The sequence below is a fragment of the Marmota flaviventris genome, chromosome 5, assembly GCF_047511675.1.
Source record: "Marmota flaviventris isolate mMarFla1 chromosome 5, mMarFla1.hap1, whole genome shotgun sequence".
NCBI classification, from domain to species: domain Eukaryota; kingdom Metazoa; phylum Chordata; class Mammalia; order Rodentia; family Sciuridae; genus Marmota; species Marmota flaviventris.
The window spans coordinates 138,628,696-138,655,171 of record NC_092502.1 but is presented as its reverse complement, the minus strand read 5'-3'; the positions used below and the strand labels follow the sequence as shown (position 1 = coordinate 138,655,171).

Genomic DNA, 26,476 nt, shown 5'->3' with positions numbered 1-26,476 from the left:
AGTATACTATGGAGGATAGAAAACAGGACTTTTTTTTCTAAATCCTGAATTAACTTTACAAATCAAGTGAGATGTCCCCAGTATATTAATACAAATTTATTTCCTCCAATAATATTTCTTGATTAATTATTCTCACCAGTTTACTTGTACTTGAATTTCAAAATTAACTCCACTGTACCATGTAATTTGCCTTATTTCAAAACACTCATGAGTTAAAATCCAATGTAGACAATGGCTGTGCTCCATTTTAAAGTCTGAACAGAAGTTTTTCAGTATTTCACACACCTATCTTTCTTTTCAATTTAACTTTTAACTTCAGTTATTAATAAACTTTATTTCTTAGAGCAATTTTAGTTTTACGGAAGATAGCATAAAGTAATGAGTTTTCATATGCCTACACACACACACACACACACACACACACATAGTTGTCTCTCTTATAAGCATCTTGTGTTAGTTTGGAATCATTATTGTTACACTGTTACTATGGCCCATATAGTTCACATTAGAATTCAGTTTCTGTCCTGTACAGATCTGAGTTTCAACAAATGCATGTTCCTTGTATCCCCCATTACAGCATCTTATAGAGTAGTCTCAATGCATAAAGATTCCCTTTGCTAGATCTATTCATTCCTAACATCCATTTAGTCTTAGAATGGCTATCTTTCTATTCTCTATACTTTTGCCTTCCTGAGAATGTAATGAAATTAGAATCATGTAGTCTATAAAATATTTTGCAGACTAGTTCCTATCATGTAGTAATCTGAATTTAATGTTCCTTTGTGTATTATTTAGCTTGGTAGCTAATTTCTTTTTACTACTGAATAATATTTTTTAGGGATGTATAATCAGTTATCAATTCAGCTACCAAGGGACATCTTGGCTGCTTCCAGTAATTGGGAATTTTGTCTAAAGTTGTATAAACATTTGTGTAGAGGTATTTCAACATATTCAGATAACTACCTGGTTAGGTAATATGGTAAGACTATTGAGCTTTGTGAGACATTTCCTAACTGCATTAAAAAGTGGCTTCAATATTTTGTATTCATACCAGCAATGAACAAGAATTCCTATGGTCTACATCCTCATCAACATTTAATGCTCCCAGGACTTTGAAATTTAGTCATTCTAATATGAATGAAGTGGTATCTCATTTAGTTTTTAGTTCCCTATGGAAATTCAATGTTGTATATTTTCATATGCTCGTTTTATTTGTTTCTGTCTTATTTGGTAAGGTGACTCCTTAGATCTTAAGTTTTTTTCTTTTCTTTAGTTGGGTTGTTTGTTCTCTGACAATTTCTCTCTCTCTCTCTCTCTCTCTCTCTCTCTCTCTCTCTCTCTCTCTCTATATATATATATATATATATATATATATATATATATTTTTTTTTTTTTTTTTTTGAGATTTCTGCCCAATAAGTAGTTTGCTACCATTTTCCCTGGACTGAGTCTTTTTCATTCTGTTAATAATAATTTTCACAGAGAACATATTTGTAATTTTCATGAAATTCAGTTTGTGATTTTTTTATGGATCATACATTTGTACCTAAAGTACATTGCCAATCATAAGATGATTTAGATTTTTCTCATTGTCTTCTATACATCTATAGATTTGCCTTAACATTTAAGGCTGTTATGGTTTAGATACGAGGTGTCCCCCCAAAAAAATTCATATGTAAGACAATGCAAGAAAGTTTAAGGGTGAAATGATGGAGTCATAAGAGCCTTAACCTAATCAGTACATTAATCCACTGATATGGATTAATTGGGTAACTATAGGCATGTAGGGAGTTCCTGGAGGAGGTGGGTCACTGGGGATATGGCTTTGGGGTTTATATTTTGTTTCCGATGAGCAGAATTATTTCTGGTTCCTGTTTCTGTGACATGAGCTGCTTTCTTCCACCAAGACCTTCCATTGTGATGTTCTGCCACACTTTGGACCCAGAGCAATGGAGTCTGTCATCAGTGGACTGATACCTATGAAACTGTGAGCCCTAAATATATTTTTTCTCCTTTTTGTTGTTCTCACGAGGTCATTGGGTCATAGAAATGAACAAACTGAGAAAACAAGGGTATGACTATTTTGAGGTGTGTTTGTGTGTGAAATGTGTAAACTGTATCTAGATTTATTTTTCAATGCTGATATTCATGTTTACAGCATTTCTAATAAAAAAGCAATTCTTTCTCTTTTTACAAAAGAACAATTGAATATATTTACTTGGATCTATTTCTGGGCTTTTTAATTTTCTTCTATTAATCTGTTTGTTCTTTCATCAACATCACATTGTCCCAATTATTATATTTTGTAGAAAAACTTCAAATTGGTTATTGTCAGTTTTCCAGCTTTTTTTCCCCAATATTTTGATGATTATTCTGAGTCTTTGTTCTCCCTACATAAATTTTATAGTTAATATGTCTATATCCACATATAACTTGCTTTAAATTTGCTAATGATTAGATCAAGTGGGGAAAAACTGACATCTATAGAATATCTAATCTTTCTACTAATGACAATGTAATACCTCTTCATTTATTCTTTTTTTCTTTTATGAGAACTGTGTACATCGTATACATATTTACTAAATATCTGTAAATATTTTTATTAATCTAAAAAGCGTTATGTTGTTAATTGCAAATTTCAATTGCTTATTGCAATTGGTTTAAGGGTAATTTTGGTCTGACAGAATGAGTTAGTATTTATTATTTTGCTTTTATTTTCAGGAACAAGTTTTTAAAATTTTGTAACAATTTTTTCTTAAATGTTTTAAAGAATTCACCAGTGAAAACATTTTATCCCAGTTCTTTCTGTTTTATAATGGTATTACTTGTTGATTTTTTTACCTAATTGTTAGAGTCCTGTTTAAAGTATTTCTTCTTGTGTTGTTTTGTTTTGTTTTAAAATTTTAATCTATTTATATTTTTGGTAGATGGTGACTTTTAAGGAATTTATTTCAGATTGTGAAATTTAGTTTTCTTTTTTCTAAGGGAGAACTTATGGTTTATTTTAGAACTTTATTCCTTTCTATTATATACATGCAGCTTTCTCTCACTCTCTCTGCATTTATTTAGGCATATGGAGACAGAGAGAGAGAGAGAGAGAGAGAGAGAGAGAGAGAGAGAGAGAGAGAGAGAGAGAGAGAGAGAAGGCTTGGCAATGGACAAGCAATGTTACAAATATAATAATTAAAAAAATACAGGGCAAGTATATGTTGTGTACAGTAAATTCACTTTAAAATGAAGATTAAAAAGAGACATAAAAAGTATTCTTAAGTTTGTCAGATGCTTTCTCTTTATCTATTAAGATAATTATGTGATTCTTGTCCTTAACTCTATTTATGTGGTGAGTTGCATTTACTGATTTTCATATGTTGAACTGTCCTTGCATACCTGGGATGAATCCCACTTGATCATGGTATACCCTTTCCTTAATGTGCTTTTGAATGTGGTTTGCCAATGTTTTTTTTAAGGATTTTTGCATCTATGTTCATGAAGGATATAGATCTGAAGTATCTTTCTTCTTTGATATGTCTTTGACTAGTTTTGGTATCAGGGTGATTGTGGTTTCATAGAATGAATTTGGCTCTCTTCCATCTTTTTCTATTTCATGGAATAATTTGAGGAGGATTGCCTCTAGTTCTTCTTTAAAGGTGTTGTATAACTAGGATAAGAATACACCTGATCTTTGGCTTTTCTTAGTTGGAACATTTTTAATTGCTCCTTCCGTTTCATTGTTTGATATTAGTCTATTCTATGTTTTCTCTACATGTTTCAAGCAGTGTTGAGAAAACTGAATGAAACTAGATTCCTATCTTTATGCTGAATAAAAATCACCTTAAAGTGAATAAAAACATTGGAATTAGATCAGAAACGTTTTAATGGCTAAAAGAAAATGTGGGTTCAGAAATCCAAAATATTGACACAAGCACCAACTTTTTTAACAAGAATTACAACCAAGAATCAATAGGTGGAATGTCATCAAATTAAAAAGTTCCCTCACTGCAAAGGAAAAAAAAATCTAAGAGCATGAAAATAGAGGCTACAGAATGGGAGAAGGTCTTTTGCATTGTTCCTCAGACAGGGGATTAATAAGAAGAATATCTAAAGAACTAAAAAAATACCAACAACCAACAAAGAACCCAATCAATAAATGAGCAAAAGAACTGAACAGACACTTCTCAAAAGAAGAAATAGAAATCACAAATATAAACAAAAAAGTTCAACATCTTTAGTAATCAAGGAAATACAAATCAAAATTACACAGAGATCTTATGTCACTCCAGTTAAAATTTGAATTATTGAGAATTCAAATCGAGGGCTGGAGTCATATCTCAGTGATAGAATGTGTAAAGCACTGGGTCCGATTTTCAATACCTCATGTAAGTCAAGATCCAAATGTTTTCTCTTGTACCCAGAAGATAGACTAAAATAATGGGGAGGGGGATGTGTGTTTGTGCCAGGGGTAGCATCATGAAAATAGAAGATCAGTGCAATAGAGGAAAGAAAGAGGGGAAGGAAGCAAGGATGGGAAATGGGAGGAAGTTTGGAATGAAATTGAACAAACTATCCTATTTAGTTAAATGGATATAACCCAGTAAATCTCAACTTTATGTATATCTATAAAGCACCAATTTAAAAAGACTATGGATAAATAGAAGGAAGAATAGTAGAGTAGAGGAAAGGAGATAAGAGAGAAAGGGAAGTACTAGGAACTAAACTGGAGCAAATTATATTCTATGCTTATATAATTATGTTAGAATGAGCAACAATATTATGTATAACTATAATACACTAATGAAAAAGTTACTCAGTTAACAACAATCAAAAGAAAGCTGAAGTAGCTACATTAATATGCAGCCAACATCAAATCAAATTATGAGAGATAAGAAATAATATATAATCACAAAAAGATCAGATCTCTTAGAAGAGAAATTCCTAAATATGCATATATACAATAACAGAAGACAAAACACGTGTTTTCTGATGAACTGATTTTTATTTTAGTAAAAGAGCAAATATTGTGTTTATTTTTTTATTTTTAGTGACTATGGATGTTACATGAAACGTTTGTCCACTTTATGTCATGAGTTCATGTTCCTGTTTTATAAATATTTTCATTGGAAATTTATTGTTTAGATTTATGATACATATATAATTTATATTTGTAAACAATGTGAGTTATGGGTGAAGTGTCTTCATTTTTAAAGTTACTGATATACTGTTGCTAAGGTAGAATTACTGTGATTTCTTCTGCAATGGATAGATTGGTGCATTTTTTTCTAAATGTAAGTCATGGTGTGCCTGTGGGTTTATTTCTGAATTTTATAGTTCACGTTCTTTTATCTATACTATAACCAACATCTCATTGTGTTCTTTATTATAAATTCAAAAATTTTGAAATATAATGATGTAGACTTTCCTGTGTTTATCTTCAAAATTGTCCTTACCATTCTAGGTCAAAGGTAGGCTCATATTGATTTTAATTCTATGTCAATTTGTTATGAAAATGTTAAATTGAAGAAGTTTTGATGGGAATAGAATGATTCCATATATTAAGCTTTGAAGTATAGACATAATAAAGATTATATATAAACAGATCATGGCTAATTGTTGTCAATCCCAGCTCAATTTAGTATAATCTGGTGAATGCTCCATGTGTACTTGAAAAGAATGTGCATTGTGAGAATGTGGTTGATTTGCTTTATAAATACTGACATTGATGTTGATTAGGTTAATGCCATTTTCTAGAGTCTGATATTTGCCTTTTTGTTCTATCAATTACTAAAACAAATATGTTAAAACATCGAACTGTAAATATCATAATGAACTAATGTGTAAACTAATATTATTAGAACTAGTCTCATACAGTGTGTGTGTGTGTATATATATATATATATTATATATATGTATATATATATAATATTATATATATACATATATATAATATTTATTTATATATATATATATATATATATATATATAAAATATGATTTTGTTGGGAAGCTATGAAGATACATAATAACACCCCAGCAGCAACAAACACCTAGCAACTATAACTTTTTTCTACTGCCATTTTCTTAGGAACCGGGGCTTATCAAAGAAATGGCTGATTTTCTGATTAGAGCAAGAAATATACAAGATGACCAGGAAGCATCTTGTAGTGCCATAAAGTATGAGGTGAACATACACAGAAAAAGAAACCATGATAATGGTGTATGTCAAAGGGAAAACAGAACCCATTGAAAGAGCTCTCAGTGAACTAAGAGAGAAACTGCAGAACAACAACAACAAAAAAGATATAATTTAGGATTGTAACTCAAAACATGAAATATGAATCCATGAATCCAAAGTAATATAAATAAAAGATTGACTAACTAAATAAATTGGGAGAAAACAAATCTTCCATGCTGAGCAATTCCCCCACATTTAATGCTTAACCCAAATAAACAGGTGTAATACAAATCTGTAATCTATGTGTTGGCAACAAATAATGAGTTTTCTTTTACCAAAGAATATGATAAGAAAAAAAGAGGATAAATAGAGCAATTTCATGTAGGAATCACTAACTAAATACTAGTCTGAACTAGTTGATAATTCAAGATTAATATAAATAATTACATGACATATTTATAGTACCCTTGATAGGATGAGATGGAAATGAACATTTACTACTTTGATGTATCTCCTCAGAACACATAATCCAAAACTAATTATGAGGGACAAACACAGATAAACTCTGAGAGAAGGACATTCTATGAAATACATGACATATAGTTGAAATTGTCAAGGTGATTAAAGATGAAAAAATGAGTAATTTTCATTGTACACAAAATACTAAAGAGACAAGAATAGTGAATGGAATAAGTGTCATTTAAAAGACATTAAGAAGAAACTAAGGGAGTGTGAATACAATATAGACTTTGGTTAACAATAATGAGTCTGTATTGGCTCACAATTATAAAAAACATACTATATTAATGTAATATGTTAATAAAGGAGAAACTAGATATGAGATATACTAGAACTAATCTACTGTTTTAGAAATTTCTCCATAAATCAAAAGTATAAAACACAATGATATTACATGTGTACAGTGATATATGAACACATCTGTTAACAGTATACTTATTGCAATTACCTGCCTTAATTATGTGTGGATATGATAATAATTCACTATGAACACCTATTCCAAAATATGTGAATTATATGTAGATAATATAATAGTATAATAGTATCTCGTATTTATATAGCTTTTTTCATATTATTATACTCTGGACATTGTAGGTAATGCAATGTGCTGTAAGCCTTGATCTTAAGCTGAGTTTAAATATGTTTATTTTATTTTTACTCTATTTATTAAAATACATACACACACACATATATACATACATATATATATATATATATATATATATATATATATATATATATATATTAGTTGTAAATGGGTGGATTGAGCAGACCACTTGGGTCTGACCTCAAATAAAGAAAAATCCTGTGTTTGCGTTTGCGCTCTCTCTCTCTCTCTCTCTCTCTCTCTCTCTCTCTCTCTATATATATATATATATATATATATATATATATATATATATATATCAGTATATATATATATATATATATATATATATATATATATATATATATATATATATATATCAGTACACACTGATCTCCTTTATGGTGGATAGGATGAGAGGGGAAATAAACAAGTGTTTTTTGGCTTGGTAGGTTATGCCCATGTCCAGAGGTTATGTTTGAACTTGGAGTTGTGCGCTAGGTCAGGGTTCCAGCATTATCTGGACTTTTTGTAACCAGGGAATTTCTCCCAGAAGTTCCCAGAACTACAGAGCAAGGCTTCCTTGCCTTAATGGCTCAAACATTGCCCAGATAACACAGGGCTCCCAACGGTTGATCTCTTCCCTGTGACTTTTTTACCTTTGTATACTGTCTAGGATATTGATGTCACAATGACATCCCTGAATTCTGTATCTGGCAGGATTGCAATTCTGTGCATGTGCCACTTCTGTGCCATAAAATTCTTCCCAAAAAACTCAAGTTCAGTCAATTGTATCTTAAACCAAGCAGGAATACCCTCCAGTATTCCTCCTGCTGCCCTCTAGGTACTAGAAATTCAATCCATGTGTTCTCTACCACCAAGCTACATCCCTCACCCTTTATTTTATTTAGTTTTAATTTTGAGACAGTGTTTTGTTAAATTGCTAAGTCTAGCCTCAAATTTGCAATCCTCTTGCTTCAGCCTCCTGTCTCTTTATGATTACAGGTTTGTACCATCATGCCCAGTCACAAGCACAAAATCCTTATGGTGTAAAGATATCACATAGTAATAATATTATGTTGAGTTTGCATTTACTACACATTCAAGCTCTAATATAGTAGTCATGAAGCAATATTTAATATGAGTTGATTTAAATACATAAATTGACTTACCTGAAATAAATGAGAAAAATTTAATTAATTTATTTATTTGTTTGCTTATTTATTTATTTAGGGTACTGGAGATTGTATTCACGAGCACTCAGTCACTGAACCACATCCCCAGCTTTATTTTGTATATTTGATTTAGAAAAGTCTCATTGAGTTGCTTAGCACCTAGCTTTTGCTGAGGCTGGCTTTGAAGTTGTGATCCTATTGCCTTGACCTCTCAAAACCCTGGGATTATAAGTGGGAGCTAGAAAAATATAAATTTTGTCCTGAAATGCAACATGTCATTTTTGAAAATGTTTTGGAAATGTATTTGGACATGAAATCATCAAAAATACTGTATTCTACTAGTTATTTTAGCTATTGTCAGGTTTTTTGCCTTTCCTCATTACTAACCAAATAAGATGATATAAAATAAGAAGATATATTTAAGAACATACAAGGACTATTGGTATTATATATATGGAGTTTGTTATTATATTTTGGACTTTCAGCATTTTAAGCAAAGTATAAAGTGATTATGATGCTATTGCCCTAATCATCTTAAAAAACATATCAATGACAGATATATACATGTCAAAATTATAATATTTTATGTATTAAATGTACACATATTATTGAATATAATTTATGTCTTAAAGTCATTTTTAAAAGGTTAAACAAACAACCAAAAAATCCTCACTCCTTATTTTGAAAATGATTTATTATTGAATTTTCTTTGATTTCACAATTTATATTTTTTTAAAAATTGAATTTAGATTATATGAGATTTCCAGAGAAACAGAAACTATATTTCAATTTATTGCAAGAAATTAACTCACATTATTGTAGAGTTTGAGAAGCATAGATATGGGAAGCTGGAGCTGGTGAGAACCCATGATATCATTTTCAACTGAGTCTAAAAGAACTCAATGAATGGAATAATTCCCACACTGGATCTGAGTCCAAAGGATGACCAGCCTGCTGTGTCAACTCATAGGGTAAATTCTTCCTTTCTCAAGATATTTTTAGTACACAAGTCTTCAAGGCGTTGAAGGAAGACCATCCCATGTGGTAGTGGTGGGCAATACACTTTGCTTAGTCTATGGATTTAAAGGTTAATCTCACTCCAAAACACCCTCTCCCACACATCCAAAATAATATGATATCTGAACAAGCCAGTCAAGTTGACCCATGAAATTACCATCAAAATTCCAATCCTTGCTAAATTGACATTCACAGGCGACATCTCTTTACATAATACATTGTCTCCAAATAAAACAGAAACAAGGTCATAATCCCCCCTAACATGACACAGCAAACCTTCTTACAATGAAATACTAACTCCTTCCCCAGAGGTTACCTTCACCCTTGAGTTCTGTTTATTCTCCCAATAATATGCTATAACATAAATGCCATGATATATAATTAGCAATAATTAAATTGCAAGATTTCAGATCACCATCTTTAATATTACATGATAATGGAGTGAATAAAACAAGTTTATTTGAAATATTTGCACACATACTCACAAATACATTCAACAAAATAAGGAAAAAAGAGTCACAAAACATATGTCCTTGTTTCCGCTAGTGGTCGCATGGTCATACCTGACCTTTACAACCATTTTTCACTACCATTCAGTATTTTATTTTCATTTACAAAATACCTCAACCTTTTAGAGTAGGCATGTGGGAAACAATGGAGAAAGATTGATCAATAGGTACTAAGTTACAGTAAAACATTAAAAAAAGCTCTGGTATGGTATTGCACACTGGATTGATAATAAATAAAATAAGGTAAGTTTACAAATAGCTATAAAAAAGAATTTTAAAGTATTCACCATAAAGAAATAATAAATAATCAAGGATATAAATATGTTTAATTGATTTAAACAAACACAATGTAGATGTGTATTAACTATTAACTAATATCGTGTTTATACGTATGATTTTTATGTATCAGTTAAAAAATAAATTTTAAAAATATACTAAAAATAATAGCTAAAAATGACCTTGTAATATGTATGTATGTTATTATATAAAAAATTCCTGAAAATCATATTTTAATAAAAAGGTAAAAAGTATATATAAAACATTTTGGAAGAAATTAGATCAGGTGGATATAAAAAAAAATAAAATCACCATTATTACAATCTCAATAGTAAAATGAATGAAATGATTTTACCATTTTTTGCAAATCTTTTATGTATAAATTAAATTACATTCAAATTAAATTACAAATTTATAATGTCCTATAATTTCATGAATGTTTCAATTTGTCTTAGTCAACATCTTCTGTGTGAAGAATAAGCATAATGCTCCATTTCTTTGATATTGTAACACTGATTATAAAACCATTCAAATAGAAGAGGAGTGATTATGAAAGCTATTGTGTTTATGTAAACATTTTCCAGATTGTTATGTATTTTGAATGAGGATAAAATAACTGAAAGTGAAGGTATTTCCATGAGTATTTAAACATTAATGTAAACAGAATGTAGAATCATATCTAATTTTGAGAATTATAAAATCAATTTCATGAAGAGATTAATACAACACAATAAAGTGTTGAACATTACCTAAATCATAAAAGGCAAGCAAATACTTCCTTAAAATAATACCATTATGTTAAACACATTGGAAAATAACAAGAAAAGACATAGAAAAAAAAGTACAATATTTTTTAATATTCATATGTATTCAAAATTTCTATAGAGTTTATTACAATCATTTAGACTTTCTGCTATGTAGCTAAGTTGTTTATCAATAATTTATATAAGAATTAAATAGATGTCACTGAAAAATCTATCTATTCTTTGTCCACAGTACTTAATATTCCATGGCTTTAAGCAAATTGCAGCATCACAGTGACACTTCCATGCTTAAATTCTAAAATTATACAGAACAATAGAGATAATTCACAAATCTCTTACATTTCTTTTCCTGTAGGTATAATAAGCATGAAGCAAAGAACAGTAGAATATAACTGTGAAGAGTTACTTTATAATTCATTTATGTGTAGTTTCTGACTCTTTTTTTTGTTTTCCTGTTTCAAGAAATCAATACAAATTTATTCCTAATATGCATAAAATATGTATAGCTTAAAAATTAAAGATAAATTAAAATTTTAATAAGTATTATGTATAGTTGTTTATTTTTATGAAAAATAATCACATAAAACCATGAAAAGATAAACTGTATTGCACCATTAATATCCTACTTAAAAGTATGTTGCTTAATCAAACATTTACATTCAACATTTATGTAGACCATAATTTTGATGACTCCAGGTGATTTTCTAGTACATTAATTAGCCTAGGCAACTCAATAAAGTGAACTTTTTAGTTAATTCTACAATTTTTGCCAAATTGACAGACTTTCATAACTACATTATTCTCTATTTACCCATCCATCTCCGTCATCTTTTTCCAATAATTTTCTTCATTAATTTTTTTTTCTTCTCTTAAAGTAAAAGAACAGGTGATACAGAGATAAATATACAAAATACTTTTATAAATATTTTTAGGAAAACTAGTCACTGATCAATAAAATATTATGGACTTTAGAGATTTCTAACATGTAATTTAATTTATTTCTGTTCTGATTTTTTTCTATTAATCAATGATAGACAAATCCTTTTATTTATTTGAGAAGATGCCATTTAAAAAGGGAACAAACATTTGGTTTTCTTATGAATATACGTGTATAAATATATGTGTGTTTGTGTGTGTGTGTGAGAGAGAAGAAATATATATTGAGTTATTTAAAATGGACATCTATGTTTTCCTAATTTATTTTACCTTTTAGTAGCATGGTTCGAAATTATACTTAACTTGATGAAAGTCAGAGTGGGGAATGAAGTGTGTTACCCTAGAAGTTGCCCTGAAAAGAAAATGTCAAAATGAGATATGCCAATTATTTATTTACGGGAAAACAAAAAAAGAGTGGAAGGTGTCTAAAGGTAAAAGATACATATGTAAACACCAGCTGTGAAAACAGGTAAAGGCTTCCTGAGAAATGAAATTAAACAAACAATGGAAAACAAACAATTGGTATGTATGGGAGGCGTCAAGAAGGGGCAAAGTGGCAGAGTCTCCAGGATGAAGGGCCACATTATGGAGGTTTGAATGAGGTAATAGACATCAGGAAATTACAATGACAATAATGTAAAGACTATTTTTAAATATTGAGATTATCCCTTTTCAATGGAGGAGGCTTAAATTATAAAATAAACAAAAAAAGCAAAAGGATGTTTCCAATATAATACTTAATTTTGCATGAAACTAATCCTAGTTTGTAGGAGTTTAAGTTCATAAACACTATGGCTTGTTGAAGATTTTTAATTTCTAGTAAAATGTCTATATTTGTGATGTAGAAAAGTGGAAAATTGTTTGAAATAGAGCAAGAATAGAGGTAGCATGATTAGGAGACTACTGCAGTGATCTGGTGAAGTATGTTGGAGGAAAAGCCAGAGTATTATCCAAGGAGGGAAGACAGATGAAGAAAGTATTTCAAAGAATGATGGATTACATATGATGATTATTTTAATAGGTTTAAAACAAAGAAGGATAAAAAAGGAAACAAGTTTCAAACTTTGGCTAACATAAAAAGCAACATTTATATAAATAAACAATTCAAAGATGGATTTGGACATGATAAATATGTAAGTTCAGAACAATAAGAATTGTGATGAATGTGGTGTAAGACTACACCAGAAGGGGAGACTAGTTAGGATTCCAGTCTTATTAAAATCTACAGTTTTAGCAATTTTGAAATAAAGAGCATTATTATTTATTATAGTTAATATTTTGTACAATAGATCACTGAAGGTTATTCTTCCTGAATAGGTGAAGTGTGGTACCATTTAAATAACACCACACTTTCTCCATCGATTTTATTGTAAATGACTTAATCGCACAAGAAAAATGATAAGCCTGAGATGATGAATTGGTTAATTAGCCTGATTTAATTAATCTACAATTATTTACTCATTCTGCAATATACACATACATCAAAACATCATATCATAACCCACAATTTTTTAACATACACAATTATTATTTCTCAATTTGATTTTTAAAGAATTGCCGAAACTTTTAAAACTTTTACAAATCAAAGTTTCTTTGATTGTAAAACTGTTTTAAATTTTCATTGGTGAGCTTTCTACATTAAGAAGTTATTTTATAGAAGGGTAGATTTTGAAAGAAAATAATTTGTGAATAAATACTTATTTCTGTTAAGACCTAAAATATATGGACAAAGAGGAAAGTCATGTTTTGTTTTACTTTAAATTTAAAATGTCTACAAAATAATTTCCTCCAAGTGAAAACATTGTGATTGAAAAGTTACTCTTCAAAAGTGATACAGAAAATATGAGTTTGAAATTCTCTCTGACTGGCCTCCCTGAATACAGAGTCTGCGGTTTGACAATGTTATATCGGATGGTGATAAAATCAATTTAAAATTAAGTTATTCATTTTAAACTTAGCATTATATCAAGTTCAGAAATTCCTCATACCATAACTTTGAGTTTCATTATTTTAAATATTACAATGATTACTTGACATTTAAAACTCAAGATCTGAGTTAATGGATTTTTTTTTTTTATCTCTAGAGGTAACAAAGATTTCTTTGTAATGTTCTACTTAAAAATATCTTTCAAATACTATGCATTGAAAAGAGATACATTTATTTTCCTTTTTATTTCAATCTAGCTTCATATGATGTATAAATGAAATTGTTAAAAATATTTAGCAAAACAAAACCTGAAATGTTTAGTTTCCACTCAATGAAAATAAGATAGCATATTTGTAGTGATATTGTCTAGTTGATATGTGCCAAAACTATTTTTACTGTAATAATGCATGTGTTTACAGAACTCTTCTTTTTTACCTCTTTGAAGCTTCATACTGACCAAGATAAAGGAGATGGAAATTTAAAATACATTTTAACAGGAGATGGGGCTGGCAGTCTGTTCGTCATAGATGAAAATACAGGAGACATTCATGCTGCAAAGAAATTAGACAGAGAAGAAAAATCCCTCTACATTCTTCGAGCCAAGGCTATAGACCGAAAGACTGGTCGGCAAGTGGAACCAGAATCAGAATTTATCATTAAAATTCATGATATCAATGACAATGAGCCAAAATTTACAAAAGACTTATATACTGCTAGTGTTCCTGAAATGTCTGGAGTGGGTAGGTATTTCCTAGTCAACTAATCACCATGTTTGTTTGCTAAATTATACAAGGATGTAGTTATTATATGTGACCTCTTTCATGATAAGAGCTGTCTCTTATTACATAACAAGAGTCTCTTATTACATAACAAGTTACTGAGAACAATTATTTCATTGCATTGTCATGGATATCTTCAGCTCTATTCAACTGTCACTCAAATGAGAGCAAGTAGAAGACATTTCTATGTGAAGGGAAAGGAATAATAGTGCAGGCAGTATTGGACAACTTTGCTTGCGTTATTTTGAATTACAAAACCTAATGCTTGCATTTGACAAATTTCTTTTGAAGCATTATCTCATTTGATCTTTCAAAAAACTTTTTTTTAAGAAGCATGGGAAATAAAACTTTAAATCCCCATTCTGTTAATTAGCAATTCAGAATTCACAAAGATTTAGCAACTGGATTAGTATCAAATAACCTGGTAGCTTCATGGGCGAGATTCCAGGCTTTTTTTTCTTGTTTTTTAGTTTATTTTTGTTCATGTTCCACTACTGAACAAAAGTTTATAAATGAAAATGAAAATAACTTTTTCTCCTATTACATCTGCCTAAGATTTTAAATTTAACTCATTAATATCCAAATATTATATCTGAGTGACTACATTTAACACTATTCATGTAGAAGGTTTATATTTGTTAATAAGAGTAGACTCTTAAGTATAAAATATTTCTTAAAAATTATAAAACTTATAGTATACAAAATATACAAGCTGCATATGAGGCTTAACAGTCTTAAGTATATATTTGATGTTATTATAACTAACATAACTTTCAATCTAAAATAACTTCTATGTAGGTAAAAAAAATACTTGTACACATTTTTACTGAGGATTTTATGTAAAATACTTGTTAAATATGAGTATCTGGCAAGAAGAACCAAGAGTTTATAAAGAAGTAATTTCCTCTAATGGCAAATAAGATCTCATTTATTTGAAAAAAGTGCTGTTCTATTGTTTTGAGGGGTATTTTCTCCAATAATGTAAAAAGGAATCCTGTGAAATCATAAAGCCTGGAATAAAACATGAGTGGATATGTTTTCTTTAATATTATTCTTGTATCTGTTAGCCTGGTACAGTTCTTTGGATTAGTCTATAGTGTTCCATCACAAGGGTAGTTTAGGTACACATCATGGTCTTTTTATATTTCATATGAGAGTACATTTTAAATTATATTCCTCTTAGGTATTCAATTTAGTATTGAATTGCTTTCAAGTGATTTGGTTTTTGATAATACTCTTTAAAATTTGTAAAACATTTTATATGAGTGATTTTGTAACAGATATTTTTACATTTTACTATACCAAAACTTATACTTTTCTTTCTTCAGAAAGATTTGACATGTATAGAAATTCAAAAGCACACAAAAGATAACATAAATATTGTAATATGAGAAAATTTGATTATAGTTGATTAAAATATAAATATACTTTAAAAGTTTCCAAAGCATTACTTCACATTTTAAAACAGAGTATCATAAGAGACTATTGATATTTAAATTTAAAAAGCCTGTATTTTCTCCTGAATTTTATAGTGATGTTTAAAGAACTATTATATCTCACTCTAAACATTCCTACCATCTGTCTGCCTAATCAGATTCTTCCTCATACTAGTATTCTAATCTAGATTATATTATTAAGTACATAAAGGCATCAAGACTGAACTAAGCATTTTTTGTATATATATATATATATATATATATATATAAAATATATATATTTTAAGTCTTCACTGATTCAGTTCTTCATAATACAAAATATCAACTTAATGTGTGAATGAAGGATTGTAGGTTTTCTCATTCTAAAACACTTCCTGTATTTCATTTACAGAAGATCAAGTTGTAAGCAGGGCAACCTCTGATCAGGCTTTAAAAATGAGAATTTTTTTACCATTGCCAATTGCACTCCATGATAGGAATCTCACAAAACTGAAAAAAGTTACACAACAAGCAGTTATATGACTCTAGTTGAAGCTAATTAATAAAAATTTTAAAATGTACATGAAAAAAATTATACATATAAATCCTGATTCTTTTTGTAGGGGATAGTTATTACTCTTTATTACTGACATTGGTGAATGTATTGCTTCTATGGTCCACTAATTGACTTTGTGTTTCTAGTTTTTAACTATGTTATTATATAAAATATAGTATGCCAAAGGCACTATAATTTTGGTTTATGTACTTTCTTTAATAAATATGTACACATGAATCCAAAAGAATTAAGGTGCCTTGCCCAAAATACACAGTCAGCTCATTGCTAGCCTAGATTGATAACGAAAAACATAGGTTAATAGATTCAGAAGTAGCTGGACAATCTCACTGTCTATTTTCCTGCACTGTTAGTTATACTTGTTGTCCAAAATGTAATCTGAAAATCTTCGACTTTATTAGAACCTGAGTAAGGCCCACTAAAGAGCATTTTTTAATATATACTATATTAAATCAAATGCCCCTCTCAAATTAAATCCAAATAAGGGTAAAGCAGGGAAAACACTGTGTTTTTCAATATAATTTTAGGTACAATTATACACACTCATACACATAATGTCTAAGTAAAATGTAGATGTATTTATGACCTGAATTTGTGTTGTTCTTTGTTGCAACTCTCATACCATTTTTTTATTTGATATTTTTAGTTATACATCTCAGTAAAATGTATTTTGACATCTCATACCTACATGGAGTGTAACTTCCCATAATGTGGAGTTACACTGGTCATGCATACATATATGAACATAGGAAAATTATGTCTGTTTCATTATACTGTCTTCCCCATTCCCATTCCACTCCCTTTTTCCATTCCTCCTTCTGCAATTCAGTGAAGCTCCACTCCTCCCTCCATCCTGCCTCTTGTGAGTCAGCATCTATCTGCATATCAGAGAGAACATTAGGCCTTTGTTTTTGGGAGATTGGCTAATTTTGCTTAGCATGATATTCTCCTGTTCCATCCATTTACCAACAATTGCCAAATTTCATTCTTCTTTATGCCTGAGTAATATTCCATTGTGTTCCACATACCTTTTTTTATAAAAATAAAATAAAAGATGAACTCATTATAATTATTGCAAGTGAACATATTCTTTGTTTTTATTTGTACAAGTGAATAATTTTATGAAGGAAAATTAAGGGGTGATATCTAGGAACATCTCAGACTATGTATTACCCATATTAAGAGTTTAAGCACATGTGTAATTAAATTAAAAAATATATATCTAAAAGAAATAATGCGGGCTGGGGATGTGGCTCAAGTGGTAGTGCGCTCGCCTGGCATGCGTGCGGCCTGGGTTCGATCCTCAGCAACACATACAAACAAAGATGTCGTGTCCGCCGAAAACTAAAAAAAATAAATAAATATTAAAAAAAACTCTCTCTCTCTAAAAACAAAAAAAAAGAAATAATGCACAAAAACTGACTTACAATTTTATTTTCATTATATTAGTGATTTTTATTTAATCAGTGGGTTGACAAACTACAAATAGCTGAGGAGGATAGGAAGTTTAATAGAATGAAATAAAATTTCTCACCCTCCAAGGATTTCCTTCAGTCTGCATCTTCTTTACATTTGCTTTTGTTCTGAAAATATTTGTCACTTCCTTTCTCCTTCACCAATCATTGTCCTTGAATTTTCCCTCTTTCTTTCTTTCAAAACCATATATCATATTCCATTTTAGCTCTATAATTAACATACCCCATTTTACTTAAATGTGAATGATTCTAATGAGCTCATAAAAATTGAAATGCATTAACATCTTTTTTTTAAAAAAATATTTTTTAGTTGTAGTTGGGAAAAATACCTTCATTTTATTTATTTATTTTTATGTGGTGCTGAGGATCTAACCCCGGGCCGCACATATGCAAGGCGAGCGCTCTACCACTGAACCACAACCCCAGCCTCTGCATTATCATCTTCTGATTAAGCCTTTAAACTTGATAATACACAAATACGTGCAATTAGAGAAAATGGGAAGTACTTCTATTAAAATGTTAGTGGAAGTCCCTACATTTTCCTTTTTCCATTTCTTGTGGTCAGGTTGCTCTTGTATAAATTTGGTAGTTTGGCATGCATATTTTCTCAAAGCCTGGATATTTCCCTAAATGCACTCTAAAAGATTTAGCCAGTCCTCCTCCTCACACTGGGCAATTTTCCAACCACTAATTCCTCTGTAGTTTTTGATAGAAATAACACAATCAACAACTCCTTCAGGTCCTATTTCAGTCCTTTTTTTTTTTTTTTTTTTTGAGGTTTACTTGCTCTGGATTCAATAATGTATCCAATAATATCCATAACACTACACAGAACATTTGATAAAATATTTAGAATAATTGTTCTTACCCAGACTAGTTACAGCTAATTCCAGTCTTGCAATTCCCAGGTTTATAATCAAGAGTAACTTCTGCATGTCCCAAGGCCTATAACTTAGAAGATAAAGTAATAATACAAATGAAGTACTGACAATCCTACCTAGCTTACATTAGCATCCTGTACATGCTAGTTCTCATGACTTCATGTGAAATACACTGGTAAGTCGTAGGGACAAACTGTTGAATAGAACCAGATATGAACTCAGAAATTCAGAGTTTATATTTCACATGAAAAGAAATTTATATCGAACAAAAGACGGTTTTAATGTTTATGTATTGAATTCATGGGTTGTTTTAAACAGGTTCCATTATACTGTCTAGAAATATCATCCCTATTTTTGCTGGTGCCCCCTTGCCATAAATATTTATGCAAGGGGCTCTCCCCATAGGTCCCCAAGTCAATGACCGTCTTAGCTGAAGGCACAGGCAGAGAGTTAACTTGGCCAGTACTATAAGAACATCCATGGAAGAGTGAATAGTTATTTCCTTCTTTTTTTCTCTAATCTTCATCACCTTATTGTCTCATAGGGCTGAGTTAAATTCAATGTGTTTTATACAGGAGTTAAAAGGAATGCCTTGGGACAGAATAGGATAAAAACCATGCTACCTGTCTTATTTTCCTTTGGTTCCTCCAGTTCATGGATCAGTTCTGTTCGTTTTCCCTTTATTTGATCTCACACATTTCTTAACATCTCTCATATATATAAATTGTGGGTGAGTTTGTGTACATGCACATTTGTGAGTGTATACACACATATATACAAACTTGTATATAAAAATATATATAATATGCATTATGTACTATATAAGTGCAATATACATAAAGGGAAGATAATTTCTTAAAAGTTTTATACAATATAATAGGCCATATATATTTTTTCAATATTACCGTGTTTATTAAAGAAGACTAAAAGCAGTAGAGCAGTATATTCCTTTCCCAATACTGTTTGTGTTTAGCAGTTGAAAATTATTTGAAACTAGTAATTTTGATAATAGCTAAGTAAGCTTGTACACAACTATTTTACTATATTTTAGTTTATTCATAGCTGTACTTGGATTGATAGGTAGTTGGCTAGATACATAGATAGGTACATACATTCTGCATAATACATTGATAGATATTTAGATATGAAATCTATACTCTTTGGTTCATTTACATTTGAAAAGTTAAGAGTTTCATGTTCTATTGAGTGAACTAGCTGAGTTAGTTGAAATTGTATTTTGAAATTCGAATCATGTTCAAAACTGTATATTGCAAATATAATTTTATTTCTGCCTATAAGGCATAGAAACAGAAAGTTCCCTTTTGTTTTATGGACAGAATGTATTCTATAAAGTGAGATAGCCTGAATTTGTTTAACTTCCCCTAATTTAGTTTATAAGCATAGAGGAGAACAACTGGTATTATTGGGTTACATTGTGTGATATAAACCTTTTTACTTTTATATTTCATCCATAAAGGTAATGTTTATGAATATTTCTTTCACCACCAAATAAATGATTTTGCTTTTCCAAACACTTAACATAAAAAATTATTATTTGATTAATTTTTAATATTTTTATGTGATTTTCTATTATGAGTTTAGCTTTTGTGTCTTGAATTTTCTTAAATATTAAACATTAGCTTTATATTAAAGAGAGGAATTAGCTAAAGGATGCAGTAAACATTTTTGATTCCATAACATATTTTCTATTTAAAGAAAGATATCGTATACAAAATTCTTCTAAGAGTTTTCCAAAAATAGCAACATCAAAATCATGCTCAATTTTTTGAAATAAGAAATGTTATATTTAATTGTCACCTAGTCCTTGTTATATTTTCCCATGTTTTATATTCTTTAATGCAAAAAAAATGAAGAAAAATTTTAAAAATGAAATTTTGAAAAAGTGAGAGATATAATAGCCAAAGTGTATTTTACATTAACCTGTCTTCATAAATACATGCAAAATTACTTTAACTATGCATCATTTTACTTTACTTAAGCATACTTAAGTATTACTAAGAATCTGAGGGATGGAATGTGAGTATTATATGGGTGTTCTAGTTTTTCAGTCACATCGCGGGGGTGATTTGTATTCTCTAAACTTTCTTTTTTCTTAAGGCCAAGCATTTTTCCACAAGTTTAAAGATCACACACCCATAAAATAGAACAAGCAAAACTTTTTCACCATGAAAATATTATTTAAAAAGTGTGAAAATGTGGGGCTGGGGTTGTGACTCAGTTGTAGAGTGCTTGCCTAGCATGTGTGAGGCACTGGGGTTGGTCCTCAGAACCAAATTAAAAAACTAAATAAATAAAATAAAGTTATTGTCTCCAATTATGACATATTATATATATATATAATTTATATATATACATAAATTATATATATATATATATATACATATATATATATATATATATAATAGTGAAAATGTACAGAAGATTATATTTACCTGTACCCATAGTGAAACATGAAAATGTTTACTTACAAAAAACAAAAGGGACAAGTAACACAGGAAATGTCCAAAACTTGATGAAGTAACTAATGGAATTTTCAACCTATAAGCAAATCTTAGTAATTTATATATCAATGATATCCAAATGTGAAAACAATTCTTCTTTTAACTCACTTGTACTCACATATGATTAAACAAAAAATTTAAATATAAATTAGAAAACAACTTAGATGAACTTTCAAAAATTATTGAGGAGAAATCTAGTTTAAAATTTGGGGTGAGGTTGGATAACTTTTCAATGATAAATCTTATAATTGACATGGATCTAGTGAGTGTGTAGTGTTTCCTGTCACAGGATATATCAATTCCATTACATATGAGGAGAGGTTTTTAGTGGGTGAATTCAAGTTATCATTGTACCTTAGGGTCTGTAAACAAGTTAAGATGGTGCCTGGCATTTTGCCAGGTGTACGTGAATTAATTTAAGAAAACATAAACGACTGTTGCTGAATTAATGGGGTACTATTGAAATGATTTGATGGGAAATGAGTTGTTAGTGTTAATCTCAATGGACATCATATTTATTTAATGAAATTTGCATAAGTATATGCATTCAAAGTTGAGAGATATTCACTGCAATTCACTTAGAGAAGTTTATGAGTGAATAATATATATGGGGTATTAGGAGAGATAACAGAAACAATGAGGAATTCACTCAGTCCTCAAACACATTAATATCTGAGTGATATAATTAAACTTGAAAAGTTGTGTATAATGTACTTAAAATGTTCTACAAAATCATTTCGCTCAAGGGAATCCATAGTAGGTTTCAGTTAAGATTTTAAAATTATTCTTTAATCTTTATAGCAAATGAGTTAAAAAATATGTACATATTTTTATGTATATGTACATAAAATGTATATATATATACATACATGTGTGTGTGAAATAATTAATATATTCCCTTTGTTTATCTCTTAAAACTAATTTTTAAAGCACTTCTAGTTTTTAAAGGATTGGGATTTCTTACTAACCAAAAATAAAGAAATGTTTGTAATATAAAATTAAATAGATATCAGTATACATTTTTTAGTGAATTTTACAAAAAAAAATTTATTTTAGTCTTTATTAGTAAATACTACTAACTGCATTATTAAAAATTATTACATAGTGCAAGTACACAAGTACATTTTTCCAATTTGGAAGTATTTACGTGTTTATATTTGGGGGCTTTTTGTAGGTACATCTGTTATACAAGTGACTGCAACAGATGCAGACGATGCCAACTATGGAAATAGTGCCAAAGTGGTCTATAGTATATTGCAAGGACAGCCATATTTTTCAGTGGACCCAGAGTCAGGTAAAACACTTATGACATGGTATATTTCTCATTATATACATCAGGATTTACTGATTTCATGGAGAATAACCCATGGGAAAGATCTTTCAGTTTTATGAATTATGTTGAATTAATTGTGCATTGAAGGATATGCTTAATCACACTGATGTTTTATCTATTTGTTATGATTAACTTATGTAAAGTGAATCTTAAATAACTTAATTTTAAAAGCCAGTGGTTTAATTGTCTTTTTTTTTTTCAAAAGGCATAATAAAAACTGCATTACCAGACATGAGCAGAGAAAATCGAGAGCAGTACCAGGTGGTTATACAGGCCAAAGATATGGGTGGCCAGATGGGAGGCCTTTCTGGAACCACAACAGTGAACATCACTCTGACAGATGTAAACAACAATCCTCCTCGATTTCCACAGAGTAAGGAAGGTTTAGTGATCTCTTGTTGAAAAACTTGTCAAACATACAATTATTTAAATCTAATGTTTGCACTATCAGTTCACTATTAATTTATGCAATCTATCAAATCCAAAACCCATCCCTCTACTCACACACACACAGAAGCACAATTTCTTTCAAACTGAGAGTGATGGGTATCATTTTCTTCATTGGGTAGGCAAAGGGACAAAACAAGGACATGAGGTTCTTTTGCAGTTTCGGCTTTTTACTATCCTTTTCTACTTTTTGGAGTGTTGAAAACTTCAGAGGTTAAATTCTGTATGATCTTCCTGATTGGAATGTGGTCTCTGCAGTTGGTCTGATTGGATCCAAATTATTTATTTATTTTAATTAATTAATTAATTAATTAATTAATTAATTTAGTGGAAATTGAACTCAGAGGCACTCTGAGCCACAATCCCAGCCCTATTTTGAATTATCTTTAGAGACAGGGTCTCACTGAGTTGCTTAGTGCTTCACCATTGCTGAGACTGGCTTTGAACTTGTGATCCTTATGGCTCAGCCTCCCCAGCCACTGGGATTACAAGCAGGTGCCCCCATGCCCAGCCCCTGACTAAATTCAAATTCTATGCCTCACACTGGTCTCTGTTGTCATGTGTGTGCCTAAGCATTATAAGCCTTTGTTAATTGATCCTAAGCAATGACTTAAATTTTAACATCTCTGAAATCAAATGGTTTATGAAAATGGGTTAAATTGGCCACATTCTATATTTTTATAGTGAATTATAGAGTCATGACTTCCCAAGGTTGTGTGTGATGGCATGTATTGATTTTGACATTGTTAAAAATGTGATGGCATACTAAAATTCAATAATGTCAATGCTGTTGAGCCATGAAGATTAAATTATTTAATTCCCTTTTGGTTGTTACAATTTTAGGATACACTCTAAAACATGGATATTTTGCATCTCTTAAGGTCCTACAAAAACATATTTCAATTATCTGATTAAAATTTTTGACTCTGCAGTGTGTAAAATGATAAAAAATTCTTCCTTAAAATTCTCAGTTGACATCTGATTTAAATTCATATTGATTTCAAACAATAAAATATTTTTTAGGTTGACAAAATGTGAAATATGTGATGCAACAGTTTTGGTAAACATATTCATATGATTAATTTTTAAAAGTGAATTTTGCTGAGAACATGAATAATAAGACCAAGTAACAGAAACCTAAACATTGCATTAAATGTTAGTAGTGTTTACTAATAATTTTAATGTAAACTAAAATTGTAAATTGCCAAATTATTTAATGTCTTGCCACTTGGTAATTCTAAGATCTGTTAGAAACTTAACAAATATTTGAAACTATGATAGTACTAATAAAATGCTGAGGACTAGATCTTGAGCTGAAGGAATTACAGACATGATTTTATATAATACAACAACCTTATAATTCAAATGCTAGCATTTTCTTTTTCATTTTATAGATGAAAACATGGTCTTCAAAGTTTAGAAAATTTAATTACCTTGCACAGGAGGACAACTTAAACTCATACAGTGGACTTATAAGCTTATATTTTTAACTATCAAACACTGGAAAAAGAATAGACTATGAAGTCAGAGACAACTGGCATTTTCCTTTACCTAAATTTGGAGGATGATTTTCTTGAACCTGATCTTGAAGATAATACCTACATTGTTATTTAGAGGAAAAATAAACTACTGTAGAGAGCATTTGACTATACTGTTCAACACATAAAAATATTTTAAAAGGTATTTTTTTTACTTTAATTAATTTTTCTTGGACATTTTTTCCTATTGATTCTTGAATACTTACAAACTAAAACACTTTCAGGAATGACAGAATGTGGGGTATTGAATGGGTGGGTCTAGAGAAAACATAAACAAACAAAACAAAATCTACTAAAAATACATTAAATTTGAAACAAATAAAAAATAAAAGTGAGGGAGCATTGACATTGATCTCTGCAGAGTTGTTTTTCTATCCCTGATTTAAAAAAAAAAAAAAAAAAAAAGAATAAACACATATTTTTAAAACAATTGCATTGATGTAAAAATATATGATAACAATTTTGAATCTCCATATAAGCAATAAATAGTTGGTTTTTATGTTCTTTTAAATAAATAATTTTAGATTCTAATATCACATTTCCCATCTGTAAGTAGCTTCCCAAAACTTATATTTCTCACTTACGAATTGTTTGCCTTTATATATTCTTCTCCTAACTTAATAAATCTATAAATTTTGACAGCTTAAAATTCAATAATATGGAAATCTCTTCCAATTTAAAATTAATTTATTTAAGTAAAAAAGAGAAGAAATTACACAATTTCATCATCTAAAAAGGAAATGCCAAAGCAGTGCTGATTTAATTTACAGGTACGTATCAGTTTAGTTCTCCAGAGTCTGCACCTCTCGGAACCCATCTCGGAAGGATAAAAGCCAATGATCCTGACTTGGGGGAAAACGCTGAGGTGGAGTACAGCATTGCGGAAGGAGAGGGAGCGGACATGTTCGATGTCATCACTGACAAGGATACACAGGAAGGGATTATAACTGTCAAACAGGTTTCTTTTTGCTGTCTTCATTTTTCCCTTGAGTGCTCTTTAGTTTATTCTTGCTTCTCAGTAAAGGAAGAAAAGTCTTGGATTTATTTTTCTGTATCTTTTATATGCTGTCTACCTTTCACGTAAGTGGGAATAGTTGTGATTTCACTTCAAATAAGTAAAGCATCTTTATCATTCACACTTATACAGTGGTTTGAAAGCTCAATTGCTTGCATTTGTAGTAGACAGCCATCAAACTAAGTTAATACTAAAAGTACCTGTTTAATCTCTCTTTATGGGAGAAAAAAAAAAGCATGTAGCTATCACTGTTATTTCACACAGTTTTTAAAATGTTCTAATTTTAGGTGTAATGGTTTATATAATTAAATAAAAGATAAAAATGATATGTGTTTTATGTTGATTATATTAATTTTTAATGCATTTTAGGGAAATATTTTGAAACTTTACATGGAATAATGTAGGTCAATATTATTTTACATTTTACTCATATGTTACAGTCAAATAAATGAAATATAAACAATTTTGCTCTAAGATTTTACATCAGTCAACTTTTCTTCTTGTTTTAATTATGTATAACTTTAATGCCAATAATATATAATCATTATATTCATTAAAGAATATCTCATTTATCTGTGCCTAAAAATATTGAAGTACAATACTGAATGTGGATCAATTTG

General features: G+C 29.8%; 1 protein-coding gene across 2 annotated transcripts in view; it reads left to right on the top strand.

Annotated features, from left to right (window-relative positions):
- The window catches only part of Cdh9 (cadherin 9), a 99,093-nt gene that overhangs the window by 49,883 nt on the left and 22,734 nt on the right, over positions 1 to 26,476 (top strand). The window contains exons 2-5 of one of the 2 annotated variants that reach the window (XM_071611884.1): positions 14,323 to 14,617; positions 22,698 to 22,817; positions 23,062 to 23,229; positions 25,612 to 25,799. In XM_071611884.1, coding sequence (XP_071467985.1) covers positions 14,323 to 14,617; positions 22,698 to 22,817; positions 23,062 to 23,229; positions 25,612 to 25,799 — 771 coding nt within the window. The remainder of the gene's footprint in view (positions 1 to 14,322; positions 14,618 to 22,697; positions 22,818 to 23,061; positions 23,230 to 25,611; positions 25,800 to 26,476) is intronic. The other variant, XM_071611885.1, reaches the window with a different exon arrangement.